Source organism: Tachysurus fulvidraco, chromosome 3, assembly GCF_022655615.1.
Source record: "Tachysurus fulvidraco isolate hzauxx_2018 chromosome 3, HZAU_PFXX_2.0, whole genome shotgun sequence".
NCBI classification, from domain to species: Eukaryota; Metazoa; Chordata; class Actinopteri; order Siluriformes; family Bagridae; genus Tachysurus; species Tachysurus fulvidraco.
In genome coordinates, this window is record NC_062520.1 from 2,527,821 (window position 1) to 2,542,845 (window position 15,025).

The 15,025-nt window shown below is 40.9% G+C and overlaps 1 protein-coding gene across 5 annotated transcripts in view; it reads left to right on the plus strand.

Annotated features, from left to right (window-relative positions):
* Nucleotides 1-2,054: 2,054 nt before the first annotated feature.
* arhgap29a (Rho GTPase activating protein 29a) overlaps nt 2,055-15,025 on the plus strand; it is a 55,459-nt gene continuing 42,488 nt past the window's right edge. The window contains exons 1-2 of one of the 5 annotated variants that reach the window (XM_047811190.1): nt 2,055-2,192; nt 3,548-3,889. In XM_047811190.1, coding sequence (XP_047667146.1) covers nt 3,643-3,889 — 247 coding nt within the window. In that variant the 5' untranslated portion in view covers nt 2,055-2,192; nt 3,548-3,642. Of the gene's footprint in view, nt 2,193-2,318; nt 2,458-3,547; nt 3,890-10,798; nt 11,778-15,025 lie in introns of those variants that run through there. The other 4 variants (XM_047811191.1, XM_047811192.1, XM_047811189.1 and 1 more) reach the window with 4 other exon arrangements.

A 15,025-nucleotide genomic window follows, 5' to 3' on the forward strand; every position in this document is an offset into this window, starting at 1 on the left:
GTCCATCTGTCTGTCTGTATGTAACACTTCGACCCAGATAACTCGCTATTTTCAGGAAATGAAAGAGCTCAAAGACAAAGATTCTCCAATCCACACGTTTAATGACAGATGTACAGACAACACGCTTCTCTCATACACGAGGGCTTTAGCTCTTACAGTTTTTCTCAGTCGCTCTGGAACTTTTCTCAGATCAGAAATTAAATTCTCAAAACTACTTGTTCAACCTTTACATCATTTAGTCATTTGTGCTCATCATAAGAACATTTCACGTTGATAGTGGATAAAATGTTGGACTACTGATCAGATGGTCATGAGTTCGACTCTCAGGTCCACCAAGCTGTATAAATTGAAATAAATTGTAAGTCACTCTGGATAAGGGAGTCTGCTAAATGCCGTAAATAGTATGTAGAGGTAAAACATCTGTGGGCATATTGTATCTAATTTACATAAACTTCTTATGGTGACTTATATATAATACAGCATGTGTGACCTAAGTATATTTGCTATAGCTGTAGGGAAAAAAAAAATCTGATCAAAAGTAGAAAATGTTGTCAAAATGTCATCGTCCACAGAGCTACTGTTGATCTGCCAGGCCAGCGGGGAGGAAATATCACTATGTCAGAGCAGGGTGTGCTATCTCATATTCCTCTTATAGGCCCATACAACATACAGCATCTCCTCACCTTCTTAGAGACCCTCTATAGGGCTCTCATCCCTGATGATGAGAGGGGATGAAGATCCGTGGCCGTCAGACTGGGACGTCAGGGGGTAGATACAGATCGCAGTGTATAGTGTGGCGTGCACAGTTCTGCCTAAGAAGTGTTTCCTATGTTTACCTTTTGGAATTTTAATTTGTGTCTTTTTATTTTCTATCACAATGACATTATATTGTAATTTTTTTGTCAGTCGACTAGTAAAAAAAAAGTGTGAATCCTGTCCAATCTCTTACAATCAATATCCGACATACAGTAATGTGTAAATCTGTGCTGTTGAAATTAGTTGCCAATTAGAAGAAATTCAGCCTCTACACTACGTGACCAAATGGCTTAAAGACAACAAAGTTAAGGTTTTTGCATCACCATCACAAAGCCCTGAATCCCAGAGAACGTTTGTGGACAGAACTGCAACCGTGTGTCTGACTGAGTTATGGCTGTCAGAAGGAATGAACACAAATGACAACAAAATGGTGAAAGGCTACAAGAGTTTGACTCAAGTTAGAAGACAACAAGACCAAATACTAAAGAAGCATTTGTAAGTTTTATAGAACTGATGTTATTTATTTTATTTTATTGTATCTGTGCATATTCCCACGCCTAGCCCTCATCACGTGATCATCCGTGTCTTCACCCCAACCCACACAGATCTTTAGTGTAATAACCTCCTTCACCACTAGATGGTACAATTCTCTCTTAAATCACCTGGCGTTTATTGCTTCCTGCTTTATAAAGCTCTAAATTGAACTTTAAGTTAACGGATGAATTGATGTCATTACGTTATTCACCAATAATAATCTCATAGTGAAGCAATACATTTTCCTGACAGTCCTGGAGCAGAGCCAATGAAAGAATTAACTCTGTTACCCACAGAGAAGGAGCGAGATGACCACGCCCCCTGTATTACAGCCAATCAGGTGGTGTCATTATATTATATTATATTATATTATATTATATTATATTATATTATATTATATTATATTATATTATATTGTTTATAGTTCTTATTAAAGTTAGTTGTAGTTATTATCAGTGTTGTTCTCCGTTATACTGCTAAATTGGCTTTAATTCTAACACAGGAACGTTTATGATTCTTTAATAAATCTAATAATTTATATAATTTAAATAAAGGCGAAAAAAACAAGGGATGTTGAATCTGCACTGGTTCTGAGCTCCATGTGAATAAATATTAGCTTGAAGTCTTCACTCAATGCGGTTTATTCATTCTTTAACTCAGAAGGAGGGGTCTTTGCGTCGAAGGGGCGTGATCTTGTGAAAGAGGCGTGGTCTGTGGACGGATAAGTGGGCGTGGTTTATGCGCAGTGGTACGAGTTAATGTGAGAGATAGTGGAGACCGGAGGGACTGGATCTCTCTCTCTCTCTCTCTCTCTCTCTCTCTCTCTCTCTCTCTCTCTCTCTCTGGATTACCGCTACATTGTTTCCCTTTTCAGACGCAGGAATGTTTCGCACGTTTCACACGTGAGTAAAGTTTACACGTATCTCTTTAAAGCGGTGCTTTTTTATAATTCTAATAGAAAACTAAAGCACTTAATGCAATGGAATCGATCTGCTCTGTAAATAAAGACAAAGTGAAAAGATCAGCATGATTCTGAGACCCAGAACAACATTTCTGTCTGATCGTGCATTATTTTCACACTTAAAGCGTGTAAACGTGACGGTTGTTTACACGTCACTGTGATATGATGAGACCGGACACATCTGGAGCTGACTGCACATCTGTTCGGTACAAATCACTTTATATCTCTTTATTCATCTGATCAGTAATAAGATGTGCAGCTTTTATAATGCAGACTGAAACTACACTAAAAGTACTGACTCTGGATTATTATCAGTGTTATATTTTGTGTTCTTAATGTTTTTTTTTTTTTTTTTGGTTAATTAAGCTTATAAATGTTGATGTAAAAACACCAAGGTTGTTTGATGCAAAACAAAACCTGGCACCAAGTCTCCAGTTTATCAGTTCTAAGATTCGCATAAACAATAAAATCGCAATTTAGAATATATACTTTTGTCAATTCTGTAGATTTCCATAGGCATGAAAATGTAGCCTAGTCATTAATAAACTCAGTGTATATAACTGCAGCACTTTTTTCTATCTATCACTTTTAGTATACTGATATTTTTCCCTCCCAAGTGGCATATCCACATTAATCGCTAACTGTTTTCTATGGTTGTCTTTAAAAATCTTATCATTTTGTTATTAAATGTTTAATTTTCATATTTGTCTACAGTATGTTCTTGTATCAGGACCTTGATCATCATCAGACCTTGAGCAAAACTGGATAGGTTTTTTTTAATAAATGTCTATATGACATTTAATGAAAATAAATGATACTATAATATGAATTATATCTATATAATTTTTAATATATATATATATATAAGAATATATTATATTCTTCATCTTTATCTTCAATAAAGATGAAGAAACAGCTCTTAAATGCAGTACAGTGTTAAGAACATCTTAGCATCTTAGAGAGAGAGAGAGAGAGAGAGAGAGAGAGAGAGAGAGAGAGAGAGAGAGAGAAATGTAATGTAATGTAATATAAATGTAATGTGCTACAATGTTTTTGGCAAATTTGCTTTTGGCAATAAGTTTTTTACTCTACTGTATTTTCTCAGTGCTAATGTTAAAACATGTGATCCGTAAACTTTAAAACCGTAGCATAACCCACTGACGACCGGGGTCTTTTACAGACCTGTACAAAGTTTAGTGTTGGTTCTGTACAAACATGGTTCAAGGAGTATGGCTGCCTGTTCAGGCCTGGTTCTGAAGAGCAGGAGTGTACATGTAATATCTGTTCTGTTTCCAGGAATCATCACCGCTGCTGAGGACGTGTTTGGAATCTGATTAAATCAAAGTGAGTTTGCAGTTTTGCTCGTTCAACACGAGCTGGCTGCGGCTGGGATGTTTGCCAGCGGGATGTTTCAGCAAAGCAGCCTGGGAAACAAGCGCTCAGGTCCGGGTATTACACGAGTCTCCAGCTCACACTTCTTTCCCCCGGGTCCTGGATCGGGTTCCAGAGCCGGCTCTGTTAGGAGTGACTCAATGAGCTCGATCAGCTCCGACCCGGAATACATCATGCAGCTGGTCAGTGATGTACGCAAATTTGCTGATGTGTTGCTTCACCTCAAGGAAGCTTTTAACTCCAAAGGTGAGCTGCTGAATTTCTGCAGAATTTTATAGTTTGTTTGTAATGATTAAGAAGCTTCCAAAATTTTCATGCTTAAAAGACCCCAATGTTCTTAAATGTGTTTATTTATTATTTATTAATTACAATCACAATGGTTTCAACATATCAGTGTGGCTGAATCTCCCATGGCCTCAATCATGAAGATATCCCATCGGATAAAGCCCCAAATATCTACATCCAATAGTCCAACCCTCACGGTTCTTAGCTCCACTACTATAACAATAACAAGATCTTGTTTCCAATGATATAATAATGGTTTGAGCAAAACCTATAAAATTTGTTGAAACTTTACTCCTCAGAGTGTGACAGCGATCAGAACGCTCGAAGATCCGAAGTCCGGATTTCAAACGTTATAACAATGCTTGAAGTTCAGATAGTCAGGGTCAGTGTTCTCGGTCTCAAAGCTTTCACAGTGGTGGAACACTCAAAGTTCCGTAATTGTAGAGACTCCAACATTCTCAGTCACAACGCTGATTGGATCCTTAATGTTGGTCCAAATGTAATTACAGTGCTTGGACCAAAGGTCTCATTTCTAAAGTTAGAATAAAGATTGTACATCCAAAATTATGGGTCCCAAATATCGAACCATGGTTGCAGCCCTAAAGTCCTTTGACCCAAACTTTGGTTGAACCCTCAGTGTTACTTCTCAATCTGAAAGTAATTACAATAGTTATGATCTGAAGTTCTTATTACTGTTGTATCTGTTAATGTTATACATGTATCAGTGGTTGTTGTTCAGATTCTAATAACAGTTAGAACCCATAGTTCAGTCAGAATCTCAAAGTTCTCACTAAGGTTGAGTTCTCAGAGTTCTCAGTCCAGAATTCTTACAGAATTGTTCTCATTTCAGTGTGATAGTTATGGTTGTTATTCGGTCTCAACACTAACAATTGGTCGGACCCCCAAAGTCGTCAGTCTCAGTATTCACGGCGGCTGAACACGGCGACCGAATTCTTAAAAAGCCCGACCTCAAAGTTATCATAATGGTGAAGACATTGAATTTCTCCATCCCAAAAGTATAACACCGGTTGGACCAGTGTTGTTCTCAGTCCCAAGGCTTTCATTGTGGTTGAACCCTCAATGCAATTCCACAATACTCTCAAACTCACAGTTATAAAAAGAGTCGAGCTGTCAAAGCCATCAAAGTTCTTAATCCCAAAGCTATCCATTGAACCACGAATATTCTCAGTGGGAAAGTAAGCATAAACAACCAAATGAACCCAAACATAACAATGTTGCTAGCTCCAAAGCTCGAACGGTGGTTGGACCACAATTTCAGTGTCAAAGTTTCTCCCTGTGTTGTAATAGTGGTCCAGAATGCAGAATTAAAATACATTTGTCATATAGATTTACATGTCTAAAGGAAAGTCGTAGCCTAATGGATAAAGAGTTTGACTCCTAACCCTAAGGTTGTGGGTTCGAGTCTCGGGCCGGCGATACCACGACTGAGGTGCCCTTGAGCAAGGCACCGAACCCCCCCAACTAAATGGCTGCCCTCTGCTCCGGCTGTGTGTTCATGGTGTGTGTGTGTTCACTGCTGTGTGTGTGTGTGTGTGTGTGTGTGTTCACTGCTGTGTGTGTGCACTTTGGATGGGTTAAATGCAGAGAACGAATTCCGAGTACGGGTCACCGTACTTAGCCGTACGTCACGTCACTATCACTATAACTATTAAGAATCGACTTATTATTTGGTTATAACATGATCCATTAAAAACAGTTCACAACACAATTCCCATCCTAATGTACAATACTCAAGGGTCGAGCCTGTTATTCAGAAGTAGAACATCGGTTGAGCCTTAAAGTAATCGAGTGATCGCAATGTTTAAGGGTTCAAAGTTTCTGAAGTTAAAACAAACCCCTACTTTCTCTGTCTAAAAGTGGGTGAACCCTAAAAGTCACCAGTCTGAAAGTAATCACAGTGGCTGAAGAGCCAAAGCTCTAATTTCTGAAGTTATAACAATGGTAGTGGCTCCAAAATACTTGATCCCTAAGTTTTCACAGTGGCTAAGTGATCAAAGTGGTCAAACCTCTAAAAAGTTCTCTGTCCTAAAGCTTAAAAAAGTTGGTCGGATCCCTATTGGTCTCAGTCTGAAAGTATTTATGACGATCGAAGATCCTGAACGTCTTGTTTGTGGTTATAATAATGCTTGTTGCACGAAAATAATCCGTAGCCCCCGAATAATAGACGGTTTGACTTCATTGTTATTACAGTGGATAGATGGCTTAAATCTCACTCTCACAGTTATCATGAGGTTTGAATCTATGCCAAAGTTCTCAACTTAGTCACATCATCGCAGATCTTGTCCTCCTGTAAGGTTATTTTGTAGAAAGTTGCAGGAAGGATGAGCAATGTTCATGGTACAGTATTTTTCTTTCTCCTGTGAATCGCATGCCGTATTTACTCGTGGTGTTTTTAGCTCTCGGGTCACGCTACACGTGTTCGGTGTCTCCGCTCGGTCACTAACCCGCCGTATCTGCGGCTGCTTTGTGGGCACGTTTCAGATCCTGAGAAGATTACGCAAGCCATGATGAAATACACCATACTGAAGATTTCCCTGCTCATTGTATTGCTTGTTCTTTGCTTTCTGTTTGTACCGGTGTTTCTTATCATCAGTACTATAGACAAGCTGGATTTATGGTTTGAGGTTTGAGGTTTTTCCTTGAAGCTTTATTTGGAGACAGAGAAAAGACGAGTGGAAGTTATATAGTATAAGTTCAAAGCCCACGACGGCCAGAGAGCCGCTTTTAACCCTCGGATGATCAGCACTACGCTTGGTATAACTTTTAAGTCTTTTTGGATAAAAGCTTCCTCCAAATAGAAACGGAGAGCTGAGGCACTTTTCTAGCCAGAGGAAAGGCCAAATCTGTCATTTCTCTTCTACACGGCAGCTCCATATAAAGCTATAGGCTAAGCCAGGCTCATGTGTAGATTTTGGCATTGTGATGAATTACTCTCAGGAGAAAAGAGTGCATGAAAGGCATCTGATCTCGATATTTAAATAGTGAATTCCTGCATTGTGGGAGAACTCAGCAGGAAAAAAAAAGACTCGAGAACAGTACGCTAGTCCATAATTAAATGGCTTTTCTTTTTTTTTTCCTTCACCCCTTTTGCTAATCTCAAGCGAAGCGTCGGAAAACCTTTGGAGAAATGATGAAAGAGTGAGTGAAGATTAAGAGGGCGGCTGCTCTTGCGTGTGTGATTACTGCATTCCGGGTCCCGTGTGGTTCGGCTGTGCTTGGATCGGACCCAGCTCGCAGAACCTGACCTGAACCCTTAACCCTGTGGTTGTTCTGTGAAGCTTTACATAGCAAGAGAATGACCATACATTGTTGTTAGGATGATGTCAGTCTGTGTCATTACACCAGGCTCTTTTCTTACTAAAGCATCACCTGCAGTACTTTATTCCTTTACTGTTCGAATCCGTGTTCTTTTACAAAAATCATCTGTTGAATGTTTCCTCTTTTAGTAGAAGTGGTAAACTTTGACCTCAGCTGAAGATAAGGGTTTAACCCGGTGGTGTCGGTGGTGATGCCGGTCGGAGTCAGGAGGAATGTTGTCTTTTGTTGGTGGTGCTTGACCTCGCTCGGCCCGGAGAGCAGTTTGGAGAGCTAGCTGCGTGTGACCGCTGCTTCTCACTGCGAGTGTTGATGCATTCCTCCACCCACTCCCTTTCTCTCTCTCTCTCTCTCTCTGAAATGAAGGGACAGCCCAGGATTTTTCACATAGCCAGAATATTTCTGAAAGTGTTCCTCCTTACAAAACCTTTCTGCTTAACCATAAATCCTTTTTTTTTTTTTTTTACCTCCTCAGGTTAACATTCGCTGTTAGCGAACTAATGATTACCCGAAACAAACGTATAATCCACGGAACGTGCTCGTCATCCTTATGTAAAATGAAAGATAGTAAAAGAGTAACTTGGCACTCTGAGTCAACGCTTTCTGTTTTTGCTTCTTTGTGATCTTTCTAAACACAGGAAAGGGCAAGTTTAGGGGGGAAAAAAAAGAAGAAGGCTAATTGGCCTGCAGGAAGAGAAACCCTACTCTCGTCTGTACTGGGTAGTGGATTACAGCCCCAGAGCGAGCTTTATCTCAGGGTCAGTTCTGAAATAAAGACTTATTCCTGGAAGAATGAACCGTGCCGATGACCGGCTCAGATCTGTGCTGCCTGACTTTACCTCGCATTTGTTTTTGCTCAGACAAGAGCTGGGATTTGGAGGTTCTGAATCAGATCAGGTAAAGATAAAAGCTGGGCAAGTTCTCAAGGGCAGGAAAAAGATGTGTGTAGTTCCGAGTTAGCGTTAGCGTTAGCGTTAGACCGATCCCTGTCAGAAACTAGCATGGATGTACTTTCTCTCAGCAGATGGTGGGAAAGACAAATCTCAGGCACTTCATCTAGTATTATATAAATATTATATATTTAATATTATAGTTAGTAAGCCAGTCTCTTTTATTATGGGTCTATTTTATTATATTATTTTATTTTTGTTCAGTGCAATTGCACAGTTACCGTTAAGGTCGAATAGTTTTCATTCTTGACTAGTTGAGTTTAATTAAATCTAAAAAAAAAAAAAATATCATTTTCACCCCAGAATATCTTTGGCTCTGTATCTTTGCTTTTAAATGATGAAGATTCAGACACCATCCTCATACCCTTCCTAAACATTCTTACCACTTTCACAACGTTCTCAGCTAACTTTAGCTTCAGATTCAGATCTCTAAAATCCCAACCCAAGAACTTCGTTAATCCTGGTCTGGACTGTTCATTTGAACCTCCTGGATTCTGTGATTTAAATAGAACTGAATGAGTGATGTTTCCAGCTTGGGGTCTGCAGGTGACCATCACAACATGGATAATTATCCTAAGCTTCCGCATACTTAGGCAGTCTCTATCGCGTCACCGTGTCGGACGGGGCCGAGGAGACGCCGTGTCTGTACCGCTCAAATTTTGTGAAACTGGAGGAGGCAGCAGAGAAAGAACCGGTGTCTTGACTTTTATGTTATTTTCTCAGCGCTGACTTTCAGTGGCAGTGAAGTGGGGATGGTTAGAGAACATAGATAAACTCTGTAGTGGCTGTAACGACAGGTCATTTTTTTGCCAGTTGTGTGTTTTTTGATTAAAAACCAAAAAAAATGTTGCTTTTGAGGTAATTGGTCTGATATTGGTTGTATGTTGTGGGACACGCTTAGTGGCTTAGTGGTTAGCACGTTTGCCTCACACCTGTCAGGGTTCGATTCCCACCTCCGCCTTGTGTGTGTGGAGTTTGCATGTTCTCCCCGTGCCTCGGGGGTTTCCTCCGGGTACTCCGGTTTCCTCCCCCGGTCCAAAGACATGCATGGTAGGTTGATCGGCATCTCTGTCCGTAGTGTGTGAGTGTGTGTGTGAATGAGAGTGTGTGTGTGCCCTGTGATGGGTTGGCACTCCGTCCAGGGTGTATCCTGCCTCGATGCCCGATGACGCCTGAGAAAATGATTGAATGAATGAATGGTTGTATGTTTGCAGTTCTTACCATCTGATCTACATGAGATCTCATGCTAAAGCCTTTCAAACCATGTTTATTTATGTTTCATTTTGATTTTGCTCAGCCTCAGATGTTCCTGGTGAACTTTTCTGGCTAGAGGCCTCAGGATCTTGGAGGTTGAAGTCCATATCAAAAGTCACTACAGGTGTCAGTTAAATGTGAGCCGTTTATGACACTGTGTGTCTTTCACAGTGACAATCAGTTCCATTCTGAGTTCACGGTACTGTTTGAGGAATTTCACGTTCTGTTTGTTTCCCACGGGTTTCCTCCAGGTTCCTCTCACCTCCCAGGTGAGGTAGTGTCTCTGAATTGCCTGAGGTGTGAATGAGTGTGTGAAAGTTTTGGTTTGAGTGCTTCACATCTCATACCTGTGCAGGATCAAGCACTTAATCATGATGAATGAATGTAAACTGCAGCCTCTGAAGTAACCATGTGTAAGCAGTGGAACTTTAACTCCCAGGACTTCCAGGAAGCTGCTAGATTTGACCTGCTCAGATCTCCTTTGGATGCATAAGATCTTTGTTATTAATGTTCCTCACAGCAAAATGTGACAAAACGGTCGAAAACGTGGGAGGGTTGCCAAGTTTGTGTTTTTTACAGTAAATCAGACTAATTAGGAAACAGTGTTGTGAGCAGAACAAACAAGATCAGTGCTGGAAGGGTTTTTGAGCCTGGATCTTCCAAATAGTTGGAATTAAATGCAATCAAACACTGTCTGAGGAGAAAAACGAAGCCCAAGGCAGCATCAGTAATGTACAGAATCGGTTCTGTTCTAGTTTCTGTTTGATTTGGAGAAGAACATGTGAGATTATCGGTTAATGTTTATACCAGGAACAACGTTGTGCTGAAAATTCTCCCTTAGACCTGGCAACCCTGAAGTTAAAATATGACAAGTTTACAGAATGAACATCAGCAGTGTGATGTGAACATCGATGATATGATCAGATACTAATAGATGATACTATAGATAGATGCAGAATAAAAATAATCCACATCAAATCACGGGATTAAAAAAATTGCTTTTAAAAAAAATTGCTTCTTATTTCCTGTATACAAAGTCACCATGTTGACGAAACGGTGCGTTAGAGTTTGGGTATAATTTATGAGATGTACGGGATTAAAAAAGGGGGCGTGGCCTTTATTTACTCTAAAGTTATTCGGTATTTCCGTAGATCGTTACTTTCGAACAGTCTGTTCGTGGAATTTTCAGGGATTGTTGTTTTGTCTAGAAAATGTTTAACTTCTAACAAAGCACAAAAACGCCACAGAAGACGTTCTGTTGTAAAATTAGAGCCACGCCCCCTTTTTTAAAGCCACAACAATGAAGCAGAAAAAACGAAAGCAGATTCCACACTGAAGTCCTGCAGGATGTTCACTAAGGAGTATCGAGGCCGGTCATGTCTGGAAGCCTCGTGTGATTTCCCTCACATGTACATTATACACAGTAGAGATAGCTTTGGACGGAAAGCCGTGTTCAGGCGGCGGTGAGATGTTTAATATGTCACACAGACTTGTTTATTCTCGTATAATCCAGACGGCGGTTATACGGACGTTGCAGGTTCTGGGTCACCGAGCAGCAGTTAACTGAAAGCTCCAACAACAGGCTGTTGTAAATCAGAGGCAGTACCGTGATTGAAAGTGATTTAAACACCATTCACTTTATGAGTTTATTGTCTCGGCGGTGCGCAGCCACAGAAGAAATCCCTGCCGTTCGTTCAGAGGAGCGGAGAATACGGCGAGCGACAGGCACTTCAATCCGCCGTACACTCCTACAACAATGAGCAATATCTGCTTGGGAATCGCGAGTCTTCTCTGCTATTCAGAGCTGCTGATGTGAGCCTGAAGCTCTTTTGTCTCCGCGGTCATCTCCGGTGTTTTTGTTCCTGAAGAACAGAACTGGCAGAAATTGGCGTGAGCCTCAGTTTCCCATGTAAGAGTAGCAGTAAGTTTTGAGATCTATGATGTCCCGGGAGAGTTGCAGCCAGCTCTGAGAGGCGATCGTTCCTTTTCTTTCTTTTTTTTTTTTTTTTGTCGTGATGTCACCTTAAATGGCAATTTAATGTTCGCTGCTCTCTCGAGTTTCCAGACCTAAAGGGGAGCCGGAGTTAAACCCGTTTTACGGATTCGAGAAACAGACGCTCGGATCGGCGTGACGGCTCCGGTGTAGCATCGAGACGTCTCTGTTAATGATGTCCATACAATGCCGGTGGGGGGGGGTTGTGAACTTCCACACAGGTCGTGACCCTGTCCAGGAACAGCAGTGTGCGAGAGACATGCCAGTAATTGGATTGGATTATTTTGGGGGGCTCTGTGCCTGAACACTCTCGGAGGTCGGTTTGTGAGTGTGTGTGAGTGAGTGTGTGTGTGTGTGTGTGTGTGTGTGTGTGTGTGTGTGTGTGTGTGTGTGATTTGTATGTGTATTTTGTTTCCTCAAAACTCTTTAGAGAAGCTTGTGTGTTCACCAGAGTTGGATTTCTGAGATATCAGACTGAGTGATGTTGATTTATTTATTTATTTATTTTTTTCTGCCTGAGTTTTCCGAGTTCTGTCCAATTATGGTCAAATTAGAGGCGAAGCAGTTTGACCTCTTTGTAACCACGCCTCCAGCAGCACTAATAAATGCCAAATAAATGTCAGCCGTCCTTGTAAAACACCGGCTGTGTGCATGAGAGAGACTCAGAGAGAAATTCTTCAACTCACTGAAACATACTTTTTTTTATCTGTTGGTTTTCAGTTGATCTGAAGAACATCATGATGTGATGGAGCTCCTGGAGCGATACTGCTCTGAACTTTTATCGAGGAAGAGCTTAAATCTTGTTCTTGCGTTAATTCAGCCGCTCTTTTTCTCTTTTTACTCAGGAAACTGTAGATTGCCAAGTTAGTGACACTGGAGACTCCTTCCATCCATGTTAGATAAACATCTTTCTCCTAACAGAGAACGTCATCATATCGACATGAATCTGTTTAGGTATCTTACAAGTATATTTGAATGAGCTGTTGCTATAGAAACTATTATTATTATTATTATTATTATTATTATTATTATTATTATTATTATTATTATTATTATTATTATTATGTGATGTGCAGCTGCACTATTATCAGAGCTGCTGTCATAGAAAACTAATCAACACTGAGTATTTTTTTTTTTTTGCTGAGATGGACAACTTGTCGTTATGACATAATACATTAAGCTGAAATTTCAGGTTTCACTTTACTGTGTGTGTGTGTGTGTGTGTGTGTGTGTGTGTGTGTGTGTGTGTGTGTGGTGTGTGTGATTCTGGAAAGGATGACAAAGCATACTTGGACATAGATATTTACTATAGACAACAGAGTTCTTGGAAATGACTGATATGAGAACAATCTCAGCATATGAACGGAGCACGTGAGGATTTTGGTTCTGAGAAACTTCTCCGACCTTCATTTATCTTCCTCTCGTATCCTACACCACTGATCGTGAAGCTGTCTGGACCATGAGGTCTTCTCTGAGATGTTTGTGTGTTCCTGTGAATCTGCACTTCATCCCTCTGTCTGTCTGTCTGTCTGTCTGTCTGTCTGTGCATTGTCTCTTTGAGACCGTTCATCCTAATCATCCTGGTCTGGAGGATCTCTGCTTACAGAGATGTTTATAAAGAGAATCGCTCGCGTTCCTGAACGATCCCAGACTTCCACAGGAACTATGTGTTGAATAAGCAAACCTTCATCATCTTCTCAGGCCTGAGAGCCTGCAGCACCTGCCGCTTTTCCAGCTTCTCGTCTCTAACCGTTAATCATCGGAGAGATTATCCGGCAGCTGCTCTTTATCCCTGTGAGGTGATGTAGAGTCAGAGAAATGAAATAATTTCATGAAATAATTTGGAAGAAAAATCACAAATGGACACTTTATTTCAGCAGTAACACATTTAGAAACCAGCGCTCCAGTAAGGCTTCATATATTTATGCAGGTTGGTTGTACCATAAACAGCAGGTTTTCAGCTCGCAAACAAAACCTTTCACCCACTCACACACTCCGGCATTCAGTCACTACTTCAGACCTGCTCAAGGTCTCCATCCTGGATCTCTTCCACCGGCGCAACTGCAGCACATTAAAACTGCTGAATTTTTTGAATAACGCAGAACAGCCGTTCGTCACGTTGTATAAAAAACACTTTCTCGTGTTGTAGTAACTTTTACACAGGGGCAGGAAGCTCTAACAGAATCATTTTGCGAATGAATCCGAATCAGACTCACTACACAGGGGCAGGAAGCTCTAACAGAATATTTTGCGAATGAATCCGAATCAGACTCACTACACAGGGGCAGGAAGCTCTAACAGAATCATTTTGCGAATGAATCCGAATCAGAATCACTACACAGGGGCAGGGAGCTCTAACAGAATCATTTTGCGAATGAATCCGAATCAGAATCACTACACAGGGGCAGGAAGCTCTAACAGAATCATTTTGCGAATGAATCCGAATCAGAATCACTACACAGGGGCAGGGAGCTCTAACAGAATCATTTTGCGAATGAATCCGAATCAGAATCACTACACAGGGGCAGGGAGCTCTAACAGAATAATTTTGCGAATGAATCCGAATCAGACTCACTACACAGGGGCACGAAGCTTTAACAGAATCGTTTTGCGAATGAATCCGAATCAGAATCACTACACAGGGGCAGGGAGCTCTAACAGAATATTTTGCGAATGAATCCGAATCAGAATCACTACACAGGGGCAGGGAGCTCTAACAGAATATTTTGCGAATGAATCCGAATCAGACTCACTACACAGGGGCAGGAAGCTTTAACAGAATCATTTTGCGAATGAATCCAAATCAGACTCACTACACAGGGGCAGGAAGGTTTAACAGAATCGTTTTGCGAATGAATCCGAATCAGAATCACTACACAGGGGCAGGGAGCTCTAACAGAATCATTTTGCGAATGAATCCGAATCAGAATCACTACAGAGGGGCAGGGAGCTCTAACAGAATCATTTTGCGAATGAATCCGAATCCGAATCACTACACAGGGGCAGGGAGATTTAACAGAATCATTTTGCAAATGACTCCGAATGAGACTCACTACACAGGGACAGGAAGCTCTAACAGAATCATTTTGCGAATGAATCCGAATCAGACTCACTACACAGGGGCAGGAAGGTATAACAGAATCATTTTGCAAATGAATCCGAATCAGACTCACTGCACAGGGACAGGAAGCTCTAACAGAATCATTTTGCGAATGAATCCGAATCAGACTCACTACACAGGGGCAGGAAGGTATAACAGAATCATTTTGCAAATGAATCCGAATCAGACTCACTACACAGGGACAGGAAGCTCTAACAGAATCATTTTGCGAATGAATCCGAATCAGACTCACTACACAGGGGCAGGAAGGTATAACAGAATCATTTTGCGAATGAATCCGAATCAGACTCACTTGCATGGATTCGGAAGGTTTCCTGGTGAAATTAGAGTAACACTAATGGAGAAAATACACGAGTAGGACAACACGAATACGAACTGTACAACGGTAACGAACTACGACAACATACAGTAGATTTAACACAGACTGTACAAATGACACAATA